This window comes from Macaca fascicularis, chromosome 9, assembly GCF_037993035.2.
Source record: "Macaca fascicularis isolate 582-1 chromosome 9, T2T-MFA8v1.1".
NCBI classification, from domain to species: Eukaryota; Metazoa; Chordata; class Mammalia; order Primates; family Cercopithecidae; genus Macaca; species Macaca fascicularis.
Genome location: NC_088383.1, coordinates 27,270,839 through 27,298,060, shown reverse-complemented (window position 1 = coordinate 27,298,060; position 27,222 = coordinate 27,270,839). Strand labels below are relative to the sequence as shown.

The 27,222-nt window shown below is 41.0% G+C and overlaps 1 protein-coding gene across 6 annotated transcripts in view; it reads right to left on the bottom strand.

The window, feature by feature from the left end:
- APBB1IP (amyloid beta precursor protein binding family B member 1 interacting protein) overlaps positions 1 to 27,222 on the bottom strand; it is a 128,968-nt gene that overhangs the window by 57,961 nt on the left and 43,785 nt on the right. For 4 of the 6 annotated variants that reach the window (XM_045399714.3, XM_045399716.3, XM_074001258.1 and 1 more), the window contains exons 2-5: positions 16,841 to 16,912; positions 13,787 to 13,874; positions 8,209 to 8,501; positions 6,006 to 6,083 (exon numbers count right to left, since the gene is read on the bottom strand). In XM_045399714.3, coding sequence (XP_045255649.2) covers positions 6,006 to 6,083; positions 8,209 to 8,501; positions 13,787 to 13,874; positions 16,841 to 16,912 — 531 coding nt within the window. Of the gene's footprint in view, positions 1 to 6,005; positions 6,084 to 8,208; positions 8,502 to 13,786; positions 13,875 to 16,840; positions 16,913 to 17,323; positions 17,466 to 27,222 lie in introns of all 6 variants that reach the window. The other 2 variants (XM_065520428.2, XM_074001257.1) reach the window with 1 other exon arrangement.

Below are 27,222 nucleotides of genomic sequence, written 5' to 3'. Positions count from 1 at the left end.
AATGCTTTCTTCCTCCAGGGACCGTTTAAATCAGAGCCTTATCCCAGGGTTTCCTAAAGAATACTTTTTTTTTTCCCTTGAAAATCTCTAACTCAGACATCTGTAGTTGGATAGTTGCTTTTTCCCTGTATTTGTCTTTTGATGATAAAATGGTAGGCCCAACTAACACAGTGTCAAAGATCCATTCATGTGACCTTAGAAATGAGTCATGGAGGGTTGCATGGAAAAAGAAGAATTCTTCAAATAGCGGTCTTTACTAGGATTTATTTTCTGTGGAAGGCGTACTTGCTGCTCTCTGCTGAGAATTACTGCTGTAAAGTAGCTACATGTGCTAAGACACACTACCAATGTTAAGGCTTAGAAAATTTAATGTTTCTGATGGAAAGATTAATGATGTTTGACTACATTTCAATCCCGCTTAGGAATTCTTGAGAAAATAAAACACGTGTTGCTGTTTTTTATGTTCTATAAAAACATTTATATAGAGAAAAAATACTAAACCACATAATTTGGCGATGATTAAAGGTTTCTTTTTGCAGAAATTGGAAACTAGAGTTAATCCACATGTACTTATGAATGTCCACAATTATAGAATTTAGAAAACACACACACATACACACGCATGCACACACACACACACACACACACACACACACACACACAACCAAGAGAAGTCTTGTGATGTTTAACAAGAAGAAATTACATTTACTATTCTTCACAGCTTCCTTCACATTTGCAAGCTAAAGAGTAGCTCTATACCAACACATAACATTAAATCACAGTTATGTGATTTAGGAAGCTAAATACTTTCATATTTACACTATATGGTATGGGGCAAAGTGATTCAAGGGTGAAAAAATTGAAATAATCCGTTAAAGATTTTATAGCTTTTATAATTTCTTCTTTTTTGGCAAGATGCTAAATACAAAAATATCTTAGACCTAAGTCATTTACAGTTTTGTTTTTTTGCTTCTGTAATAAAATTTACACATGGAACTGTTCTCTGGTGTCACAGGGCTTTTAAAAAAACAATAAAAGTAATGCATGAGTCTGATTCTGTTTCTAGTTCCAAAATCTTTGTAGCACAAGCTGTGTACATCATTTGTAATTCAAAATGATGTCAACAGCCCACAGAATACTTGAGGGCAAAGTATGACAGATAGATTTGATTTCCATCCTTTAAAAACATGTTGTAGATTACGCATGAGTACATTGCAGTTATTCTCTTAATGCATGAGTGTGTCTCAGTTATTTTCTTAATATTCTGCATCACAGAACAAATATATTCGGAGTGTCTGAAATCAGAGCAAATACATAACTTGTCTTCGTAATTTTCTTTCCTTCCTCACTGATCAGAGTGGCTTCTGTTTTCCATCTTCCTTGTTGAATCAAGGCAGCTTGTGCTTTGTGTGTACCATTATAATTCATCTAAACTAAATCATGGCAACACTCTCACTTTCTGATATATGGCAGGAGATACCTGCCCTCTCCTTCTGTTCTCTTAATCTCCAGCTGAAGCGAATGGATGGAACCTGCTGGTTGTTCTATCTTTTAAACTAAGAAACAACTTCTCTTTTCATTTCCGCTTCTGAAAATATATAAATAATATATTTTATACATAATCCAGGGGCTTGAAATAGTCTAATTATGAAGTTTACTGTTACCTTTTTCTTTTGTCTTTTTATCTTGAGAGGTAAAGTCAATGACTCAGCACAGCTCATCCTCAGCTGCCATCCACGTGTGATCAACACGTGTATCCATGTGTGAGATTTTGTGCTAGAATCCTGCTCTCATACCTTGCCCCTACAATCCATTTTCCACAAAGCAGCCAGTATGACCCATGCTTATTTATTTTAGAGACAGGATCTTGCTCTGCCACCCAGGCTGATGTGCAGTGGTGTGATCATAGCTCACTGCAACCTTGAACTCCTGGGCTCAAGGGATCCTCCCACCTCAGCCTCCTGTAGCTGCGATTACATGTGTGAACCACCATGCCCAGTTAATGAAAAACAATTTTTATTTTTGTAGAGATGGGCTCTTGCTCTGTTGCCCAGGCTAGTCTTAACTTCTGGCCTCAAGCAATCTTCCTGCCTCGGCCTCCCAAAGTGTTGAGAGTAGAGGTGTGATCCTCTGTGCCTGGCCCTTTATGACCTTTAAAAGCCATATATTCATCTTACACTCCCCTGTTTAAAACCCTCAAATGGTTTCCCATTGCACTTACAATACAACTCAAACTTCTCCGTGGACCTATGAGACCCCGTGTCTCCCGGCTGCCTCTCTGTCCTCAGTTGTTTCCTTTTTTCCCCACCTCCCGGAGCTCATTCTTGCTGGACCATCTTTCACTCTCCGTTTCCTCTGCCTGGAATGCCCCCTAGCACCACACCCATGTGCATCCAGCTGCTTCTGGCCAGAGGCCTTCCCTCCAGGGCTGCCTGCTCAGAGAGGCCTCCTTGGCACCAAATCCATCCGGAAGGGTTGCCTGTATACTCTCTGTCACTTCTCCCTGGTTTATTTTCTTCAGAGCTAGAGTCTAACTAGACTCTAACTCTCCACAAGCAGGGACCACACTTGACTTATTCACCTCTGTGTGATCCTGGCATCTATTCTAAGAGATGGGGATGCATTGGTGGGGAAAAGAGACAAAGATCCCTGGGGAAGATCCTATGGGGTGGTGGGGAGGGGATACGGGCAATACATAGGACAAATAAGTAAAGTAGGCCAGGCCAAGCAATCCTCCCCCCTCAGCCTCCCAAAGTGCTGGATTACATGCCCATTTCATCTTTTCCTTAATTTACCAAATTAACTATTTTAACCACTATTACATGCCTGTAATCCCAGCACTTTGACAGGCTGAAGTGGGAGGATTGCTTGAGGCCAAGAGTTTGAGACCAGCCTGGGCAACATGGCCAGACCCTTTCTCTACAAATAATTTTTAAAAATAGCGGGCCATGGTGGTGCATACCTGTAGTCCGAGCTACCCGGGAGGCTGGGTGGTAAGATCACTTGAGCCCAGGAATTTGAGGCTTCAGTGAGCTGTGATAGCACCACTGCACTCCAGCCTGGGTGACAGAGCAAGACCTTGACACACACACACACACCCACACACACACACACACACACACACAAATAGGGTAGTGTTAAGCACTGAGGGGAACACTAAAGTGGGGGAAGGATTGGGAGTACTGGGGATGTGGGCGGCAAGGTCCCAAGGCAAGGGCAGGCCTGGAGTGCTTGAGGGGCAGTCAGGAGACCAGCAGCTGGAATGAGGGGAATGAAGAAGTGAATGCTGGGAGGTGAGGCCAGGGAGGTGACTGGTCGCCATGTCATGCAGGGACTGGAGGCCACCGGGAGGATTCATTCTGGCTTCATGTGTGAGATGGGCAGACATCAGAGACTTTTGAGCACAGGAGGACAAGAAGAGAGACTGCAGCCCAAGAGAAGAAGCTGGCCCTCGGCAGACACATAATGATTCATCCATCATTAAGGAAAGAATATGGGATATGTGGGTAGAGATGCACGCAGGTAGATAGGTAGATGTCTTGGCGGGAGCTTGCACAACTTTTGTTTTGAGTGCGTCTATTTTCCCTGCGACACGGGCAACAAAATCATTAGCTGAGGCCAGGTGTGGTGGCTCATGCTTGTAATCCCAGCACTTTGGGAGGCCCAGGTGGGAGGATCACTTGATGCCAGGAGTTTGAGACCAACCTGGGCAACAGAATGAGACCCTTGTCTCTGAAAAAAAAAATGGTTTTGTCGGTGAGAGAGTGACTGAACCAGGGTAGCTCACTGAGTGCCCAGGACTGAGCAGGAGGAAAGTTGAATTTAACCAAGGTTTGAGAAAAGGGCAAGGCAGATGAGGATGTGGAGTTCCAAAGATTGGCTGTGGAATTAATCACTTGTGGAAAACGGGGAGAAAATGGTAAGGAAATTTGGGCATGTTTGGAATGAGTGGAACCAGACTAATCTGGGAAGAGTCCCCTAGATGAACCTTGAAAGTCTGGCTCCAGGGGCAGCCAAGGAATACTTCCTGAATATCCATCCATCAGCAGGTATTGAACGCCTTCATTCAGAGAACTGTGATAGGTGCCATGGGAATAGAAAGTGTAAAGCCCTATGTGAAAAGGACAATTCATGCAACTCTCAACAGAAAATTCTGAATGAGTCTCAGAGATGTTATTTGCTTCAGCAGTTGAAATCAGATGAAGAGCCAGGCATCGTGGCTCACACCTGTAATCCCAGCACTTTGTGAGGCTGAGATGGGTGGCTTGCTTGAGCCTAGGAGTCCAAGACCAGCCTAGGCAACATAGGGAGGCCTCAACTCTACAAAAAATAAAAATAGCCGGGCATGGTGGTACATGCCTGTGGTTCCAGCTACTCAGGAGGCTGAGGGAGGAGGATTGCTTGACCCCAGGAGTTTAAGGCTGCAGTGAGCCATGATCAGTTTGAGTGATAGAGCAAGACCCTGTCTCGAAACAAAACATGATGAAGACTGTTTCATCTTTCCCTTACTTTACCAAATTAACTATTTTTAAAAATTTTTTGTTTTTTTGAGATGGAGTCTCGCTCTGCGGTCCAGGCTGGAGTGCAGTGGTGCAATCTTGGCTCACGACAACCCCCGCCTTCTGGGCTCAAATGATTATCCTGCTTCAGCCTCCTGAGTAGCTGGGATCACAGGTGCACACCACTGTATCCAGCTTATTTTTGTACTTTTAGTAGAGATGGGGTTTCACTGTGTTGGCCAGGCTGGTCTTGAACTCCTGACCTCGGGTGATCCACCCACCTCAGCCTCCCAAAGTGTTAAGATTATAGGTGCGAGCCACCGCGCCCAGCCTAACTATTATTAACACTTTATTATCATTAGGTATATTCTTCTAGTGAGGTTAAATGCAGCTGTGTCTCTTGCTATAATACAATACATGTCTTCTTCAAAAACCTATACTCTGTAAAAAAAACATGCATGATCAAGTTACAGGCTTATTAGGAAAGTAGGGTTAAGGGCAGATTACTCAAAACCTATTTTGAAACCAGAGCACCAGCAAAAACAGCATTTGGTACCCTGGGAGATAACTTGGACATCTAGGGCAGCAGCAGGGCTGACGGCTGCGCCAGGGCATAGGAAAAGGGCACAAGAGCAATTGCGGAAAAGCGGAGGCCAGGCCAAAAGAAGCTGAGCTCTGACCCAGTTAAGGCAGTCCCCAAAGGTAGCGCCACCTGCTATCAACCCAGAACTTTGCAAAATCCCGGAGAGGCCGGCTCAAAGGAAGGGAGCCCTGGATGTGCAAACTTGTTTTAAAATTTCTTAAGATAGAGCTGAAAGGGCCCCTGCCTGGACAGCAGCCAAGCCAAAGGTCCTTTCCTTTCTTGTTGAAGGTATAATTCTACTCCCACCATTCCAGCTCCCAGGAAAATTCATGTATAAGCCAGCAAAAAAAAAATCATGTACAAGCCAAGGAAACCTCTACGTTTATAGTAACACAAATCCCTTATTTATCAATCACAAGTGAGCTAACTGATGATATAGAAAGAACAATTGTTCTCTACCTTTGTCCTTAAAAGGTTTTGAAAATTACAACTATTTGGAAAGTATCACTCAACATTTTTTTTTCTTTTTTCTTTTTTTCCTTTCTTTCTTTCTTTCTTTCTTTTTTTTTTTTTTTGAGACGGAGTCTCCCAGGCTGGAGTGCAGTGGCTCGATCTCAGCTCACTGCAACCTCCGCCTCCTGGGTTCAAGTGATTCTCCTGCCTCAACCTCTCAAGTAGCTGGGACTACAGGCACCTGCCACCACACCCAGCTAATTTTTTTTATTTTTGTAGAGAGGGGGTTTCACCGTGTTAGCCAGGACGGTCTCGATCTTCTGACCTCGTGATCCACCCACCTCGGCCTCCCAAAGTGCTGGGATTACAGGTGTGAGCCACCGTGCCTGGCTTCATTTTGTTTTTATCATTAAGCATAACCACAGGTCCTTAATTTAACTGCCCCCATGCAAATGGGATTCATGATTCACCTTCTTAACCTTGGCCTCCTTCAGTTTTTCCAGCGCCAGCTTAATTTTATCAGCCTTGGCTTGGGCTTCTTCCTCTTCCTGAAAAAGGGCAAGACATTCTTCATTACAGTCCATTAAATAATACCAGTGAGTAATCACTTCTGTCATTGCTAGTGTCTTAGCTACTTTATGTTAGCAAAAGTTACCAAATTTCACATGCTTGATTTTCAGAATGTATTAATTACTTTTTAAAGACATACAATGTGTAATAATCACATCTGGATAAATGGGGTATCCATCACCCGAAACATTCAATTTTCAGAATTTAAATGGCTATAACAAAATTCTTCAGCTCAAAGATATAGAAGGCAGCCACTCTTTATAGCTTGGGAATGGTAACTTAAAAGATGAAATGATGACTTTAACAGTGGTTCGTATATTTAGATCACAAAAATCTGCTTGGCCCACAAACTGGGATCCGACCTAAGGAATCTGTAGATTGACACATCTCCAGGGATTTGAACACTCTCAGAAATTATATACACACTTTTGGATCAGAATGTCTTTTTGGGGATTTCTATTTTTTTTAATTAGATTCTTAAAGGGGTTCTTAATGTCCCCAAAGGTTAAGAGACACTGAATATATATATATATATATATATATATATATATATTTTTTTTTTTTTTTTTTTTTTTTTTGAGATGGAGTCTTGCTCTGTCACCCAGGCTGGAGTGCAGTGGTGCGATCTCGGCTCACTGCAAGCTCTGCCTCCCAGGTTCACACCATTCTCCTGCTTCAGCCTCCCAAGTAGCTGGGACTACAGGTGCCCGCCACCACGCCCGGCTAATTTTTTGTATTTTTATAGAGATGGGGTTTCCCTGTGTTAGCCAGGATGGTCTTGATCTCATGACCTTGTGATCCATCTGCCTTGGCCTCCCAGAGTACTGGGATTACAGGCGTGAGCCACTGCACCAGGCCCAAGAGAATGAAATTTAAACTTACAATTCACCAAAAAACATATGAGCACTGACAAGCTCATATGAACAGGCAGAAAAGTGAGTGAAGTGTTTTATGAGCCCAAAGTTCTTTGAGTTTGGCAAGTTAAGTCTCTCTTCTATTTATAATGATAAGGAAAGGAGCTGTTCTGGTTACATTCTAATTACTTGAATATAGGCATGTATCTTTTTATAGCAGTGGTTCTCAAATTGTTTTTTGAGCCACAAGCCCCTTTAAGAAAGCCCATAAAGCTTCACAAGTGCATTCAACTTTGTACTTTGTTTACTTTCAGGGGTTGCATGGCCCCCTCGAAATCTTCATGGACCCTACATTAAGAGTCTCTGTTCTATATTGATCTCCATTTTCACATAAATTTTCTATAATAAGTACACAGTAGAGCACTGTGTGTGATAGAGTATAATTTAATATTTGATTTATGTTCAATATTTGTTCATTCAAAAGGCATTGTATGACCTTCAGGGTCCCTAGGCTCTTATTTGTGAGGACCAAACATCATGACACAGTGTGACAACTGTGGAAGCAGAAATTGAACTGGACTCTCCTCTAAAATATTTGGCTTACTCTATAAAGAAAATCCTTAAAAGTGCTCTTTTTACTTTTATGAGAGACATACTATGAGTTAATATCCCAAATAATGATAATTTAAACTTTCCAGTTGTCTGTTTTTCAATATTCAGAAATTTATCAATATCAAGCACCCATCACCTGCCTGCTTTGTAACACCCTCCCCAACTATGACATTACAAGTGATACTTGGATGTGCCTGTCCTACTGAACAGGGCTGCCAAGTTCAACAAAATTCAATTTCACTCTACTCAGAAAATGTATAATGAATGCCGTCCAATCTCTCTGTACTGAGCTAGGAGCAGGGACATGGAAATATACAATCAGTTCCACATTTCAATATGATATTAATAAAACATGTCCCCAAAAGACTGAGTTTTATCAAAGAGTGTTTGCATACAAATATTTTTTAAGCAAACTATAGTAAATCCTGAATATGACCCTAATACATTCTTGATGTACACCCATGTGGCTTGTTTACGCAGTGTTCTAGCTTTGCAACGAGCATGCTCTGTATCTTGGTTTTTTAGTATGTCAGATCTTTGGATGCACAAACTTTGGAATGTAATGATCACTTCAGAGAACATCAGTGATAGGTAGCAGAGGCTGATGGCCCTGCCGACTCTGGTCCCACGCACTTACCTGAGAGAGAGGTTCAGGAGGTGGTGGCGGCAGTGGAAGGTCTAACACAGGATCAGCTGGTGGAGGTGGTAAGTCATCCTCATATTGGCTGATACCAGTGGCAGCAACATTTGTTCCATGACCAAGAGGGGCTGCACCACTAAAATTTGATGCCTGTAGAGATGCTGAATGATATTGATTCTGCGAGGACTCTTTCTGTGCCTGGATTGTCCTCTGCTCAGCTTCACTGATGTCTGCTACCAGATCTGCCATAAGAGCCTCTAAGTCTTGGTCTTCCAGTGCATTTAAGGACTCTAGTAGGGAAAATCACATTAATGGTATAAACAACTACTTGCATCTGGAAAAACAGAAAGAAGATAATTTTTAAGCATAATATTTGAGTAGAAAGGAATCCTTATTTTGATTGGTTATGATATAATGAGAAGATTGAGAATATTTTAATTCAATAGCACAAGTATAGGAATTCCTAAAGGACTGTTGCTGCATTTGTTGCATGGTTAATCCGAGTGAGTTTCTAATACCAAGAAAATAAATGGAGGAAATGTGTTCTCTACACTGGGGCACCTGACACACCAGCTATAAAGTCAAATCCAAGCCCACGAATAGATGCTTAAGTAGGAAATCCTTGCATATTATAGTGTAAGATCTCAGAGTTTTAGAAAAGTAGGGGAGGGGAGAGCATTGGAAATGGATGGAAGGGGAGTTTTCCCTAAGCATTTGGAGGGCAAATAGAGTACTGCTGCTATTTAGAAGAAACTGGATTTCAACCAACTGGGGTTTAATGTGCCTGTTACTTTGGGGTGAAGATGGAGCTTCTACAGGCTCACCACCTAACTGTAGAAAACTTCACATTCGGAGAAAGAGCAATTTTTAAAAAATTTTTATTTATTTATTTATTTGGGACAGAGTCTCACTCTATTGCCCAGGCCGGAGTGCCATAGTGTGATCTCGGTTCACTGCAATCTCTGCCTCCCAGGCTCAAGCGATCTTCCCAATTCAGCCTCCCAAGCAGCTGGGATTACAGGTGCATGTCACCAGGTCCAGCTAATTTTTGTATTTTGTGTAGAGACAGGGTTTCGCCATGTTGCCCAGACTGGTCTCAAACTCCTGGGCTAAAGCGATCTTCCCACCTCAGCCTCCCAAAGTGCTGGGATTACAGGCAAGAGCCACTGTGCCCAGCCAAGAGCAATTAATGATAAATAGCAGAAATTAAAGCACCATAGGTGGCAAGGAATTAAAAAATTATGGGATTAAATGGTAGAAACGTAATGAAGATAGTAAGCTGGGAGTTAACTTTTAAAAGACAGGAAAGACAAAAATTTTCAGAGTGAGAGGGAGGGAGGGGAGATCACCTTAGGATTTCTTCCATGTGTGGGATTACTATGGTAATCTGTGTGATCCTGAACATTGATTAGATCATGTGGTGTAGTGGAGGTGGTGTCAGTGAGTAGTCCTGGTGGAGTACTTTGATGATCAGGCATATATGATATGGTGAATATAATGAACAAAGGATGGGCAGGAAGGAAGTGATCCATGAGGAGAATTCCAGCTGCTATAGGTATGATGAACCAGACTGAGGAAATGGGAGCAGCCGGAATGAAGCCTATTCAGTAACAAATAAGCTTTGTGAAAGGATACATTGTCAGACATCATCATCATAAACGCCACACAGCATATTACAGTAATGCTAGTAGTGCTAGTTTACAGTACTGGGACTAAAGTTTGGGTTTCCTCAATGTGTTAAAAGAGTTTATTTTGGCCTGGCGCGGTGGCTCAAGCCTGTAATCCCAGCACTTTGGGAGGCCGAGACGGGCGGATCACGAGGTCAGGAGATCGAGACCATCCTGGCTAACACGGTGAAACCCCATCTCTACTAAAAATACAAAAAAAAAAAAACAAAAAAAACCAAAAAAAAAGAGTTTATTTTACTGTAAATCACTTTTATATACAACTTCTTTTTTTTTTTTTTTTTTGAGACAGAGTCTCGCTTTGTCACCCAGGCTGGAGTGCAGTGGCATGATCTCAGCTCATTGCAACCTCTGCCTCTTGGGTTCAAGCAATTCTCCTGCCTCAGCCTCCCGAGCAGCTGGGATTACAGGTGTGCACCACCTTGCCTCAATAATTTTTGTATTTTTAGTAGAGACAGGGTTTTGCCATGTTGACCAGGCTGGTCTCGAACTCCTGGCCTCAAGTGATCCCCTTGCCTCAGCCTCCTGAAGTGCTAAGATTACAGGCGAGAGCTATCAGGCCCAGCTTATATATAATTTCTTTATAAAATCAAGTTAAATTAATTTAAAATGTTTTCAGAGAAAATATATATAGAACTAAAGAAGCATATTTATAATTTTCTAATGTAATCAATCACATTGTGACTGTTGACATATAAACCTTTACTCTATTATAAAAATTTTGGGGACAAAACCTCCATAATAGTATTTATATTAGTAATTTCCAAAGCAAATTTAATAAATTGAATTATTATATTAGTTATTAATAGATTTTTAATATATTAAAGATTTCTAAATTTATCAATAGAGATGAAATGTTTTAATAAAGATTAGCTAAATTTATGAATATAAAATTGAGTAATATGGAATTGGGGAATGGGATAGAAATAGATTTTATTCTGAAATTAGTCACTGACTCTCTGAATGACTTTGGGCAATTATTTTTTTTTTTAAACAGGCTTTTGTTCTGTTGCCCAGGCTGCAGTGCAGTGGTAGGATCATAGCTCACTGTAGCCTCGACCTCATGGGTTCAAGCAATCCTCCCACCTCAGCCTCCCAAGTAGCTGGGACTACAGGCACATACGAGCATGCCTGGCTAATTTTTAAATTTTTTTAGAGACAGTCATCTCACTATGTTGCCCAGACTTGTCTCAAACTCCTGGGATTAAGTGATCCTCCTGTCTTGGCCTCCCAAAGTGATGGAATTACAAGCATGATTACAGGCTCGCACCCAGCCTGGGCAAAATATTTTGAACTCATTTTAGCAGTGTTTTAAAGTGAAGACAAAAGAAATCTATTCTTAATCTAATTCCATACAAATTTAATTTTCCATACATAGCAGTAGTTTTTAATTGTCTTGTCCCGTATCCAAATTAGACCACATGTGTACATCTTGTTTCCTTAATGAGAATAGTGTCTTATTACTGTGATGTAACATCACTGTGTTTATATCTTGCTGGGTGTCTGGGTATCATTGCTCCTATCATTGTCAGTGTTGTGATACCAGGCACTGAGTTAGTGCTTAGAAAGCGTCAGTTGAGATGACTACAATTAAACTGAAATATTGATTAAATTTTAATTTTAATTGAATTGATTATAAAGCATGCGGCTGTTATGATGTAGTGAGGCTAAAAGGCTAAATTTGCATTGTTCATATGTGCAAGTGTATGTTATCTATTGCAATCATAATTTTACAAAAATGTATTGCTTTTTTTTTTTTTTTTTTGCTTTTTCTTTTAGACAGAGTCTTGCTCTGTCGTCCAGACTAGAGCGCAGTGGTGCAATCTTGGCTCACTGCAACCTCCACCTTCTGGGTTCCAGTGATTTTGGTCCCTCAGCCTCCCAAGTAGCTGAGATTACAGGTGCCTGCCACCATGCCTGGCTAATTTTTGTACTTTTAGTAGAGATGGGGTTTCATCATGTTGGCCAGGCTGGTCTTGAACTCCTGACCTCAAGTGATCCACCAGCATTGGCCTCCCAAAGTGCTGGGATTATAGGCGTGAGCCACCATGCCTGGCCTGCTTTTGTAAAAAACTTCATGAATGTTACCATCTTGGTGGAAATGACTGGCAGGAATAATAAATTTGTGTGGCAAATAAAAAGAGTGTAGGAAAAAGAGAAAATCAAAAGAGGTATATTATAATTTATCAAGAAACAGTCACTGGAACCTAATGGTTTGTTACAAAATTACTGGAAATGATAGAAACAGAGAAATCCTGGTTGGATGCCATGCCTCACGCCTGTAATTCCAGCACTTTAGGAGGCTGAAACAGGTGGATCACCTGAGATTTGGAGCTCGAGACCAGCCTAGCCAACAAGGCAAAACCCCATCTCTACTAAAACTAGCTAGGCGTGGTGGCTCTTGCCTGTAGTCCCAGCTACTTGGGAGGCTGAGGCAAGAGAATCGCTTGAACCCAGAGGGCAGAGGTTGCAGTGAGTGGAGATCCCGTCACTGCACTCCAGCCTGGGTGACAGAGAGAGACTCTGCCAAAAAAAAAAAAAAAAAAAAAAAATCCAGAGAAGCACAGAAATAAAACTTGGAATTCTGGATTTCTATAATTGAACTTCTCTCCTATCTTGCTTTTCACATTTTTGGTAGGCACTGCAAGTCTTTGGGAAATCTTCTTCCAGAGTTGCAGGGAGTTTTCAATAACTTGAAAGTGATTACTTCAAGGCTTATTATTATTATTTTTTTTGAGATGGAGTCTTACTCTGTCACCCAGGCTGGAGCGCAGTGGTGTGATCTCGGCTCACTGCAAGCTCCACCTCCTGGGTTCACGCCATTCTCTTGCCTCAGCCTCCCGAGCAGCTGGGACTACAGGCGCCCGCCACCACACTCGGCTAATTTTTTGTATTTTTTGTAGAGACGGGATTTCACCGTGTTAGCCAGGATGGTCTCGATCTCCTGACCTCGTGATCTGCCCGCCTTGGCCTCCCAAAGTGTTGGGATCACAGGCTTAAGCCACTGTACCCGGCCTCAAGACTTATTATAATATGAATAGCATGTGGCCTAAAGATGTCTCCACTTAAATAAACTGAGAGTTTTTGTTTTGTTTTGTTTTTTATTTTCTTGAGGTAGAACCTCATTCTGTTGCCCAGGGTGGAGTGCAGTGGCAGAAGCACAGCTTACTGCAGCCTTGATCTTCCTGCCTCAGCCTCCCAAGCAGCTGAGACCACAGGCACATGCCACCACACTTGGCTATTTTTTTTTTTTATTTTTCTTAGAGATGGGGTGTTGCCATGCTGTCCAGGCTGGTTTCAAACTCCTGAGCTCAAGCAGTCCTCCCGCCTTGGCCTCCTAAAGTGTTGGGATCACAGGCGTGAGCCACCATGCATGGCTGAGAGATTTTTGGTAATAAAATAAAGTGACAAGTTCAGGAAAAATGAAAAAATGTCAAGTAGACTAAATTACATATAAGTATATATTACATATAAATTTAAAAATATTTTAAATAAAATATGAAGTATCCATTCATATTTATTAATCATTATGAAATAGTTGATTTCTATCACTGAAGGGTCATTTCCTTATTAATATTTTCATATACTACTCCTTGTTACTCTATGGGCTTAGTAATAAGAAGAAACTCCCCTTACTTTAAAGTGCAAGATCATTTTGAGACTTTTCACAAATGCAGAATGGTGTTCCCTTTCGTTATTGGCAAAAATATCTTCTTGATTCTCTCAATTCAATCAAGACACAGTAAAACCCAGTCTGAAATCCATGATTTTAACAATATTTATCATGATGTTTAGGTTCCTTTAATTTAGTTTTCAAATTATAGTTTCATACTGATTTGAATCATCATCATGATTTTGAATTGCTTAAGAAAAGAAATGGTTATGCTTACCATTTAAATCTTTAAACCCCACACTGTAGTTAAATTCAGCTCTGGGTGGGTTAGGGTCAGGAGGAGGGAGAGTGTCAACTCCTAAACTCTGTGAAAAAAAGACCCCCATCAAAGTTATTCATGATACAAACATTTCTGTAGCACACTTTACTCAGCAAGTCAAAAACCATGTATTATTTACACATTTTCTCCCTTAGCATGTTCTATGAAAACCATATTGTAGCTTGAAAATGTTTTATGTAATTTTTCCCCTATAGAAAATTAGAGCTTAAAAATTATTCTAGAAGGAAGATCTTGAAATGGAACATGTCAATGAGAATGAGGTAGTTAATTTTTAAAAAGAACAAATAATGTCTTGTAATGGTGAACACACACACTATACATATACATGTATACAAATAATTCTGTAATGACTTAAGTCATGACATCAAAGAAATAAATATCCAATTACTTGGAGGAGACAAATTGTTTGAGGATGCAGTCTGTTGTAGTAAAATACTTCTTTAGCCTAAAATCTTGAGAACCTACCTGTTGGCAGGGCTGTTTAGCCAAGCAAACCTATGACTGCATCCACTTGGCCGCAACAAAGAAACAGCAAAAACCAAAAGGGCCTTGTGTGAAGGCAGGTCCAAGAGACTAAAAGGGGCCTTTTCCTATTCCTTTTTTTTTTTTTTTTTTTTTAAATAAAAATGAGTCTTACTATGTTGCCCAGGCTGGTCTTTAACTCCTGGGCTCAAGTGAGCCTCCTGTCTTGGCTTCCCAAAGTGCTGGGATTATAGGTGTGAACCATCATGCCCAGCCTCTTTCCTGTTCTTGCCTTACAGTAACAATACTTAAATGTGGTCCTGCAAAAATCCCAGACTCTGGCCCATCAGAACACTTCCCCCACTGGCTGCAGGAATGAGAGAACCGGTACAGAGAGACCACACACGTTCCCTTAAACTTTCCTCCGCCATGGGAGGAGAAAACACAGTCCTCATCTTTAGAAATGTGGTTGCTATCGGCTCACAACTGTAATCCCAGCACTTTGGGAGGCCAAGGTGGACAGATCACGATGTCAGGAGATAGAGACCATCCGGGCCAACATGGTGAAACCCCTTCTCTACTAAAAATACAAAAATTAGCTGGGTGTGGTGGCATGCACCTGTAACCCCAGATAATGTGGGGGGCGGGGGCGGGGTGGATGAGAGAGGAGAATCGCTTGAACTTGGGAGACGGAGGTTGCGGTGAGCCGAGATTGTGCCACTGCACTCCAGTCTGCTGACAGAGTGAAACTCCGTCTCAAAAAAAAAAAAAAAAAAAAAGAAAGAAAGAAAGAAGAAGGAAGGAAGGAAGGAAGGGAGAGAAAGAAACAAAGAAAGAAAGAAAGAAAGAAAGAAAGAGAGAGAAAGAATGAGAGTGAGAAAGAAAGAAAGAGAAAGAAAGAAAGAAAGAAAGAAAGAAAGAAAGAAAGAAAGAAAGAAAGAAAGAAAGAAAGAAAGAAAGAAATGTGGTTGTCATCCTAACACCTTTTAACCAGCACCCTTTCCTCTAAGCCAACTGTCTTGTATCTTATCCCTTCTTTCATAGAATCTAAACTTTTCTGAATCTTATTGGGAATATAAAGTAGATGCTAACTAGAATTGGTTTATTTTTTATTTTTGTTTTTATTGAGACAGAGTCTCACTCTGTCGCCCAGGCTGGAGTGCAATGGCACAATCTCGGCTCACCGTAACCTCTGCTCCTGGGTTCAAATGATTCTCCTGCCTCAGCCTCCTGAGTAGCTGGGATTACAAACACCCGCCACCAGGCTCGGCTAATTTTTGTGTTTTTAGTAGAGATGGGGTTTCACCATATTGGTCAGCCTGGTCTCGAACTCCTGACCTGTGATCTGCCCACCTCGACCTCCCAAAGTGCTGGGAATACAGGTGTGAGCCACTGCGCCCAGTCTAGAATTGGTTTATTTTTCCTAAAATAAATAGTCTTTCAAAACACAGACTATTCATTTGGTTTTTTTTTTTTGAGAAAGCTTTAGAAGACCCCTATCTTATTTAGGAATACTGGCTTATTCTTCTTTTGACATTTTATGCAGCAAAGTGATGAGCTGGTTACCTTCTTAGTCAAAGGCTCATTTACGAGCACACTCTGAGACGCTCTAAAGCCCACTTGACTGTAACCTGGCTTAGTGGTCGCTGGGTTAGCAGCTGACTGTAACCTGGCTTAGTGGCCCCTGGGTTAGCACCTGACTGTAACCTGGCTTAGTGGCCCCTGGGTTAGCAGCTGCCTGGCTGTAGTGGCGCTGACAGTGGGGCTCAGTGACCTCTGAGTCAATCTGATCTTGATGCCAGGGGCTTTTTTATGTCTATGGCTGAGTGGTTTTCACATTCCTTTGAGGGTACTAAGTTCTTACAGTCTAATCACGAGGCACCAAAACTCCCCCTTAGTTATTTAAAATATAGCATTTCCTCAAGGGTTGGTAAAAAGTCTTTACTAAAGATGATATCCAGCCTGGGCAACATAGTGAGATCTCATCTCTACAAAAGAAAAAAAAATTAGCTGGGTGTGGTGGCGTGCACCTGTAGTCCCTGCTACTTGGGAGGCTGAGGCCAGAGGATCACTTGAGCCCACGAGGTTGAGGCTCCAGTGAACCATGATTGTGCCACTGCCCTCCAGCCTAAGCAACAGAGTGAGACTCTGTCTCAAAAACACCCCAAAATCAAACAAAGATAATATTTTCTTAGTGAGTTTATATAAAGGTAACCACAGGCAAATGGCTCAGTGCTGGTGGTTGTAGGGTAGTAAACTTGGGGGTAAATTTCTCTATTGGTAAATATTTGGATACTACAAGTTTGATGTATGTCTGATCAATGTATTAAACTAACTGATCTCAAAAGTGTATAGTCAGGAACAAACTTTTTTTTTTAATCTGTCATTGTCACAATTATATTATATCAGAACTATATAATGTTGCCAATCTTCAGGGTTTTAAAAAAGACAGCTCCCTTGTCATGTTATAATGAAATTCAGCAACTCTATTTTTGTTTTCTAATTTGCCAGTTAAAAAGGGAAGTTTACCTGAGTCAGAAGATCCATCTCTCCCAGCAAAGTGCTGAACATTTGGTCTATGTCTTCACTTGACTCACCCATCTGAAAAAGGAAGAAACTGAGATATTAGCAGTCTCATAAAAGCCTGATCCTAGGATACTCTTTGCATCCCTCTCTTTCCCCTAAGAGCCCCATCCGTGGGCAGCTAAGTTGGGAGAGGACTATACTGAGAGGAAGGCTCATGTTAGCCTGAAATTTCATGCCTGGCTTCTATCCAATCCGCTTGATCTAAGATTGTGCCAAACCTTGGGGAACGCCTCAGAGCCACAGTTGTAATTTTCCAGGCTAAACTAGTCTTCTTGGGGCCAAAGAAACAGGCTGGGCACGGTGCCTCATGCCTGTAATCCCAGCACTAGGGGAGGCCGAGACAGGCGGATCACCCGAGGTCAGGAGTTCGAGATCAGCCTGGCCAATATGGTGAAACCTCATCTGTACTAAAAATACAAAAATTACCTGGGTGTGGTGTCGGGCGCCTGTAGTCCCAGCTACTCGGGAGGCTGAGGCAGGAGAATTGCTTGAACCCAGGAGGCAAAGGTTGCAGTGAGCCGAGATCGCGCCACTACACTCTAGCCTGGGGGACAGAGCGAGACTCCGTCTCAAAAAAAAAAAAAAACAAAAAACAAAAAACAACAAACTTACATGAAAATGATGTGAGGAGTGATTAAGCATATTTACCCAACAATTTCCTGCTTTCAAAAGATATTTCTGAAATAATAGTTTTTAGTACATTTACTTAGAAGTACGAGTGGACAAACACTTAGAACTTAAATGGCCACCCTGTCAAGTGAAAAGAGATAGAAAGAAAACATGTTTTTACATTTTCAACTTTCTTTGCCTAAACCAAATGAAGCAATTGCCCAAGAAGCGGAAAAGTTTGCGACAAAATAGGGTGGGATGCACTGTGAGTCGCAACTGGCTGCTCTGTTTCCTGACATTTTTGGCAAGGCTAAATTGGGAAGTTAGGAGACATTACTAGTCCTTTGGCCACTAACTAGCAGTATGTAGTTTGGCAACGGTAATCAATTGTTTCATCTGTAACATGAGGAATTTGTTGCAGACCATTTCTAAGGGCATTTCTTTTTTCTTTTCTTTTCTTTTCTTTTTTTTTAGACCGAGTCTTGCTCTGTCACACAGGTTGGAGTGTGGTGGCACGATCTCAGCTCACTCCAGCCTCCATCTCTCAGGTTAAAGCAATTCTCCTTCCTCAGCCTCCTGAGTAGCTGGGATGACAGGCACCCGCCACCACGCCTGGTTAATTATTGTATTTTTAGTAGAGACGGGGTTTCATCATGTTGGCCAGGCTGGTCTCAAACTCCTGACCTCACCTGAGGGTGATCTACTCGCCTCGACCTCCCAAAGTGCTGGGATTACAGGATTGAGCCACCTTGCTCAGCCTCTAAGGACATTTCAAAATGCTCTAAAACACTGTAAGATTAATGCCAATTATAGCTCATACTTAGAAGTCTGGTGGGTTTAGAGAATCAGTATGTAATATTTAAGCCAAATCACAATATTTACTTGAATATGTACATGCATGCATATTTATGTCATTCTTTTAATTTGGAAATTAAAAATATATACAAAAGCAGAGAGAATAATGATTTTCATGTACACATTGTCCAGCTTTAATAATTTTCAACTGGACTGATCGTTTTCCATTTATATCTTCCTACAACAGATATTTTAAAGCAAATATTATTTTTCCACAAATATTTCAACATGCAGTACTAAAAGCTAAAGATACTTTATTTCTTTTTTCTTTTCTTTTCTTTTTTTTTTTTTGAGATGGAGTTTTGCTCTTGTCGCCCAGCCTGGAGTGCAGTGGTGCCATCTCACGCCACTGCAACTTCCACCTCCCACGTTAAAGCAATTCTCGTGCCTCAGCCTCCTGAGTAGCTGGAATTACAGGCATGTCCCACCACACCTGGCTAATTTTTGTATTTTTAGTAGAGACGGGGTTTCGTCATGTTGGCCAGGGTGTTCTGAAACTCCTGACCTCAGGTGATCCGCCTGCCTCAGTCTCCCAAAATGCTGGGATTACAGGTGTCAGCCACCACGCCTGGCCGATAAAGATACTTTCTAAATCATAACCATAATACTATTATCCCTTCGTGTGTGTATTTAAGATAAACTACTTGGCTGAAATAGGCCAAGTCGAGGCAAATCTACCTTTCCTTGAATAAACTATCTTGAAAACTTGTAGTTCACCCTTTAAGTGACTTTAATACTTTAGCAGTCGCATATTTTTATTTTTAATAGCTTTAGTTATCAGGGTGTCTTAGTCCTTTATTAAATATGTCTATGAAACAAACTTTGTCACACTAACTTTGCTTTCTTAAAAATGACTCAAATGATCTCCTTCCCCTTCTCCTTCTCCTTCTCCTTCTCTTCCTCCTCCTCCTCCTCCTCCTCCTTTTATTTTTGAGACAGAGTCTCACTCTGTCTCCCAGGCTGGAGTGCAACGGCTTGATCTCAGCTCGCTGCAACCTCTGCCTCCTGGGTTCAAGAAATTCTCCTGCCTCAGCCTCCTGAGTAGCTAGGATTACAGGCACCCGCCACCATGCCTGGCTAATTTTTGTGTTTTTAGTAGAGATGGGGTTTCATGATGTTGGCCAGGCTATTCTTGAACTCCTGACCTCAAGTGATCCACCCACCCAGGCCTCCCAAAGTGTTGGGATTACAGGCGTTAGCCACCACACCCGGCCAAATGATTTTTAAGATATCACAATTCTTAAAAGTGAAGTGATGTAAATGATGATGATGATGATAACAGTAATATATCTGCCACTAACTCTGTTGCAAGAGCAACAGAGTTGCTATTAGCAACATTTAGCACCCAGGATAGCATTGACGCTGAGCAATCAGAACAGATGAGGCTGTAAAATCATTTTGGGTGAATCAGTGCATATCCTCCAAATATCCACCCTGCAAAGCTAGCACTTAATCTTCCCAAATTATCTTCAACAATTATCTTGGGTTTATCACTTAGGAAATCTGACATAATGAAATCTTCTTGCTTAATTTTTCCATCGTATATTTCCCCCTCTCCCTATTTTAAGAAGAAAAAAATTATTTTCTTCTCCTACATAACTTTATCACCCTCGCCGAACAGGACTGAAAACATTTTCCATCTGAATTTTCTGCCCCCTGCAGTGGCTTTTCTTTTGCCCTCCTTCTAGTCTCTCCCTCGTGAGAAACACAAAAGCTACCCTGAGCTGCGGGTCACTGAGGGTATTGCATGGTCATTTCGAGGTTTAAGTTTTGCATGTTTTATTTTGGAGGACGGATGCTTGAATTGCTATGAGATGCATTAATTTTCTCTAGTGCCCTATCTGGCATCCAGTGTAGGAGGTGTCTTGCAGGAGCACAGGAAATTGTAAAACTGTGTTGGCCAGGAGTCACTGGGAGGGGACAAGAAGAGGTCTTTAGTTAAGAGAGGTCTAGATTCCATCGAACTAGCACATTTCCTAGTAGCAAATGCATCCCAAAGAATCAGGTGTACATACACGTGGGACAAGGAGGTGTGTGTTTGAATCCAAGGAAGCCACTCAGTGAATGCTGAAGGTCAGACCACACAGAGCTGACAGGTGAGCACCCAGGTATAGAAGCAACAGGTGAGAAAGAAAACAAAGGTCTAGGTCTATGTGTGCAGGGAAAGTCAGAGAGGAATCAAACACAGCATCAGTGAAGGATGATAGAAGATACTTGGCCTATTTTGTGTGTATTGTTGGGATTAAAAAAGTGTTTATGGCAGCTAGAAGAGAGGAAGATGGCTGCAGGTGGGCGCCGCCCCTGTTTCAGGAGGGAAGTCAGCATAAGGAATCTTTTCCATGGGGTTTTATCCCCACACAGTTGCTTACAAAGTATCTGAATCATATCCTTCTTTCTTTAAATGTCCTACAAGGCTGGGCATGGTGATTCATGCCTGTTATCCCAGCACTTTGGAAGGCCGAGGGGAGAGGAGTGCTTGAGGCCAGGAGTTTGAAACCAGCCTGGGCAACATCGACTTCTCTACAAAAAATTAAAAAATGAGCCAGGTGTGGGGGCACGTGCCTGTAGTCCCAGCTACTCAGGAGGCTGAGACGGGATGATGGCTTGAGCCCAGGAGGTCGAGGCTGCAGTGAGCTATGATGGTGCCACCAAAGTCCAGCCTGGGTGACACAGTGAGACTCTCTCAAAAAAAAAAAAAAAAATTCCTACAAAATGGCAGAAAGTATTTAAGTAGACATTATCTCCATGGTTTCACAAACTGTCTCCCAAAACAACTAATATGGTATTAAAAATCTTGTCATGGGTTTTTAAGTTATTATTTTAATAAGGGGAAATTCTTGGAATAAATAATAAAATTCCAGAACTGCTCACGTGAATTTCTTCCTGAGTACAATAATGTGAGAAAATAAAGGAATCCTTCAGATGAATTACTATTAACAGAAAAAGTTAAGAGTAATTATTGGTGTTAACACATTTCAGATTTTTTTATGAGAGTAATCCATTTTATAACAATAAATATAGATTTGTTTGCTGACCTCAAAACTGCCAACCAGCATTACAATAAGCTTATAGGAACCAAAGATAATTTGAGTAACAAGAATATTGCCATTGATTCATTCTCCTGAACCCTTAAATTTGGAAAAGCACTAAAATAAAGCCTTGAAATGTGACATCAATGAGTCAGAAAAACCCATTGAACCCAAAGGCCTTGTTTCTCAGGCTGTGCACACCACTGCTACATAACAGGTTAATGACGTGCCACAGTGAATCATCCACCTAAGATGGAAATAACTCAAAACAACAGCGCGTTCTCGTGACCTCTCCCTGCATTCATCTGCTGAAAATCTTTCCCCCTGCCCTTTCCCCTGCCCTTTCATTCCTCTCCCCCAGAGTCTGTTATTGAGTTATTAAGTGGAGTCAATATCAAAATTGTGCTGAAACCTACAGTCGTAAGTAAACTTGCTAGTGAATGGATCACAGTTGCACGCACGGTGAAAATAAAAAGACATTTGACTTAAGGGCGGTTTGTAACAAAAATTATTAATCTGTAAATGCAATCATGTGACATAATTGACCTCTCTGCAAGAAAACTTTATTTTTGGAATGGACAAACAAGAGTTATACACATGCGTACAGTGTACACACACACAAGCGTAAGAAAACAGGGCTGTGCCTATAGGTACGTGTGGTGTTTTCCAAAGGTCAAAATAAAGACTAAAAGAGAGAGAGGAAAAAAAAAACACCCAGCCCTGACAGCTAAAAGTGTTATTTGGGTTAGCAGCCAGAAAGAGCCGGGGTGGAGTTCACAGTGAAGCAATGCATTGCAAACAAGCCGTGCTCACATCGTGACTGGGTGGAGTTAGAATCTTTTTGTGAGTATGTCACTTCTGAGTTCATTTTATGTCTTGGGAAGAACCACAAGTTGTTGATGAAAAATAAATGGAAATACTACAAAATCAGCTAGATTTTGTGATCATTATTGTTATTATTGTATAGACGTGGGGTGAAGTGGTTGAAGCCGCTCGTCCAGGCTAAAACTTTCCCTTAGGTTCCTTAAACGACAAGGAAATTTTCCCTAATGCTTAATATTTCTAGGCTTTAGTTTTTTTATCCTTAAATTGTTTCTCTTTTCCACCCGGATACATTTCAAAAATATGTCTTTTAAACATTTATCCTGAGTACTGTGATGCACGTGTTTTACAGGACATATGTTTATATCGACGGCAAAGTTAATCTCACACATTTAACTCAGTTTGCATGAGTTTGGGATGCCGTGAAGATCAGCAATTCCGGCCATGGAATCTGGAATTTTGGACCTGGATGAGGGCGGCCCTTATTGCATCGGTCAGAGTAGCTTGCCTAAAAACAGCCAATTCAACATCCCCCAGGCATTTGCCTCTAAGCAGCTCCAACTCGTTACTCCCCCTCATGCATTCTCTTCCTATGCGCCCTCACTTGGTAAAAGGCCATTAGTCACATATCAGTCTGACTTAGAACCCTCGGCAAAGTCCCTTACTCCTCCCATTTTTCCATCTAGTAGGTCAGGGAATCTGTTGGCTTTTCGTGTAGAAGGCTTCTCCTTGCCTTCATTCTCTCTATCAAGTCACAGTTGATACCTCACCAGATCACCCAGTCTCCAGCCTTCTGGACTCCCTAGAAATGTTCACCACCACCACTGCTGCAAATTGCAAATACAAATGTGAACATGCCACGCTCCTGTTTAAAAGCCTTCCCTGGCTGCTTATGATGAAGTGGAGAGCGTTCAGGCACTCAGCGTGTCTTTCAAAGTCCTTCCTAATTTGCCCCAGTCGGGGCCTTTTATTTTTTAATTCATTTATACATTTTTACATTATTTTATTTTATTTTTAGCAGAGACAGGGTCTCGCTATGTTGCCCAGGCAGGTCTCAAACTCCTGGGCTCAAGTGATCCTCGCACCTCCGCCTCCCAAAATGCTGGGATTACGGGCATGAGCCACCAGGTCTGGCCTCAGGACCCTTGATGTTTTCTGAACAGGCTTTTAAGAACTCTTTTGTCTTTGTATATGCTATTCCCTTTAAATAACATTCTCCTCTGTCCATATCTCCTTCATAAAATCCTACTGATCATTTAAAATCCAGCTGTCATGCTAACACTTCAATGGTATCTTCATTTACAGCAGAGATTTGCTGTCTATTGCATTTGGTAAACATGTCAGTAAATCCCGGCCTTAACAACCAACTTGACACGGTATTTAATCTCCCTGGACTTCAGTTTCCTTGTCTGTAAAATAAGAAAAACAATAATGCCGAATTCATAGGCTTGTTGCGACATTTAAACAAAATAGCCAACAATACTTGGCATAAATTTGCAATCAGCATTTGCCACACTGAATCACACTCTTTTTGTTATGGTGTTAGAATCTCTTAGAAAACTGGGAGTCGTTATTAAGTAAGAATCAGATCTTGTTGATGTTTGTGTTCAGAAATGCTTCGTTGGAAACCCAGAGAGATTAAGTAACTTCCCAGACTAATGAGAACTGGGCTAGAGTCCAGATCTGAAGCCTCATAGAACGTTCTCTCTCACTTGACTGGCTACACGTTCTACAAGGCTCCTGGTGTGACACACTCAGAAATGTCACATTCCAGGGCCGGGCAGTCCTTAGAGGCTGCCAAATAACATGTTTCCAAGAACTATCAGAGCAATTAAACAGTCTGTTTCTAAGCTGCTGCTATAGGTACAGGTTTGTGGAACCTCATTCACTATAATACTTTATCTTTTTCCAATGCTATTTCCAAGTGAGTAAATACTGATACTTACACAGGTATGTTGTGTTGGTAAACAAAAGTTTCACTGGGGCTCGCATCTATTTAGGCCTGAATCCGTTTTCAAACCAAAAATTGTAGTTGCTTTAAGAAAAATTCTGATAACTACCATGCAACTTGAGGCAACTTGAGTGACAATATCAATGACTTTTCTTCTTTTCTAATTCAATCTAAAGCCAGCTAACATTTCAAGTAATAGGCTAATCATTATTTAGTAAATAAAAACACATTATGTTTTCTATCTTAATTATTTCTTAATTCACGTCCTATAACTAATTTCATGTGTTTATTTTAAATTTGCTGATCGGTAAGAACGAAAGTGAACACATAAACACGCTTAAGTACTCCTTTGTTATAACAATAATATGTTATAATTTCGTGCTAGGAACTGAATTTTGAGCAGAATGATATTAAATTAAGGGATTATTTGATGCTCTTAAAACTAAAAGATTTATTCATAAAAGCATACCATTTTATATATTAAATTAAATATGTAATAATAAAATTGTTTATAATAGGAATTTTTTAATAAAACAGAAAACAAAAAAACACTATTTTTCATATAAGTTCAAAACAAGGCTGGGCGTGGTGGCTCATGCCTCTAATCCCAGCACTTTGTGAGACTGAGGCAGGTGGATCACTTGAGGTCGGGAGTTTGAGACCAGCCTGGCCAGCATGGTGAAACCCTGTCTCTATTAAAATACCAAAAAATTAGCTGGGCGTGGTGGTGCTCGCCTATAAGCTACTTGGGAGTCTGAGGCACAAGAATCGCTTGAACACAGGAGGTGGCGGTTGCAGTGAGCCAAGGTTGTGCTGCACTCCAGCCTGGGCGACAGAGCAAGACTCCACCTCACAACAAAACAAAACAAACAAGTGGTCCTAACAACTTCTACATGAAATAAAAAAGTTGTTAAGATTTTTTTCTTCTTGTAATTATCAAGTTTTGGGTTTACAGAGTTGTTTTCAGTGGCAGCAAGTGTCAATACAACGAAGAAACACATATTATTTACATTTTTATAAGGAGCTTATCTGTCAAAACCCTGCTTTCTTATGGCACCATATTAAGATGTTACAAACTCACGGGTTGTCTAAGCTAATTTGAATGGTTGCAAATTTCACCTTTTCAGCTGTATTTTTAGTTATGCTTAGTCTTTACTTGGATTAAAATACTAATACGAATAACCGAATGAAAATTTCAGAGCACTGAGAATGAAAAGAAAAGACCAAATAGAGTATTTGCAAGCAAGACCTTATCTCTACAAAAAATAAAAAAAAATAGCCAGTCATAATGGCATGCGCCTGTAGTCCCAGCTCTTCATGAGGCAGAGGCAGGAAGATCCTTTGAGCCCAGGAGTTAAAGTCTGCAGTGACTCATGATTGTACTATTGCATTCCAGCCTGGGCAACAGAGCGAGACCCTGGCTCAAAATAAATAATACAAAAAAATGAAACAACAGAGGAGGTATAAAAATGACTTTCCGATTATTAAAATGAGTCACAGTCAATGAAGTTCAGGAAGGTTAGAATTAGTCTTCAGTACTTCACCAGAGAAGTTGCTACCTGTCTGTCTACCAAGAATAAAACTCCTCATTCAATTGTTTCTGCGCATGGCTGGGGGTGAGACAGACAGAAATCTCCCCTTGCTCTTTACCTGCCTGATAACAATAAAAATAATAGCGGATAACTATTAGGTGTTCTCACTCCGTGCCAGGGATTGTCCTGGTGCATTATGTGCATTGACTGATTAAATCCATCCTCATTCCCTAGGTGAAATGAAAACACTTTTAGGTTCCTCTTAGATGAGAAAACTGAGGCATCCAGAGATAAGTAACTCAATCGAGTTTACACAACGTAAGTCAGTCATCAAATATTTATTGATCCCAGACATGGTTGGAGGCTTAAACAAATTTCTGGAAGATTTTTCTGTGTGGGTTTTCCTCAGCTATATTTCTTCTCTTCAGTGAATTTATCTGCATACTGTACATCTTTCTATGTTAAAGATAGTTAAAGAAAAATGTTTGTATCCTAGTATTGACTGCTTTTTTTTTTCTCTGAGATGGAGTTTTGCTCTTGTTGCTCAGGCTGGAGTGCAATGGTGTGATCTCAGCTCACTGCAACCTCCGCCTCCCAGTTCAAGCGTTTCTCCTGCATCAGCCTCCCAAGTGGCTGGGATTACAGGCACCCGTCACCATGCCCAGCTAATTTTTTTTTTTCACTTGAGAAGGGGTTTCACCATGTTGGCCAGGCTGGTTTCGAACTCATGACCTCAGGTGATCCACTCGCCTCAGCCTCCCAAAGTGCTGGAGTTACAGGGACTGCTGTTTTTTTACCCTACAGTGTTTTGAGTTTATTACTAGATTGCCAAAACTAAAAGAGAACTGGAATTGATGAGAAATAAGTTTAAAAAATCTGAGGCTCTCCAAGTATCAATTTACTTTAATATTTTTATTATTTTTAAATTAAATACCATCTGGCAATTTTTTTTCTAGGAAATAAATCAGTCGACATATTACAACTACAGATACAAAAGAGGAGGAAAAAATTTAAAAAAGCTTATGAATGGGATTGCACTTAGGATGAAATATGCACTGCAGAATTCAGATGCTCGCAAATGCTGGTGGAAACTGTGAAATCGCCTGTGTACAGTGTGATTGAAAATAACTTAGAATATTGAATTTTACCTGATTCCTTCAGTGTTGTATTTTTTCAAAATGCAATGAAAGCGTTTTATCAAGAGGAAGTGGTTCACAGAATAACACAGCATATGGTTAAAGGTTCTTGCAATGTTTGGAGGAGGAGGAAGGGGAAGCCGAGGCTTCTGTGTGGCATAAAACAGGAAACAGAAGCATCTCTAAAGTTACAAATTATATCAAATAATTCACTCAGCAGAGAACTAAGATGAAGAAACCTCTCGGGCCAACTTAACCGACTTTGCGCTGTACCCCTGAGATCAGTGAAAATCTTAATAGGCTAGCAAGTAGTTATTGAATCAAAAGGACGATGACTGCGGTCATATGATCAATTCAGACTAATACGCAGTGAATCACAAACAAAATTCAT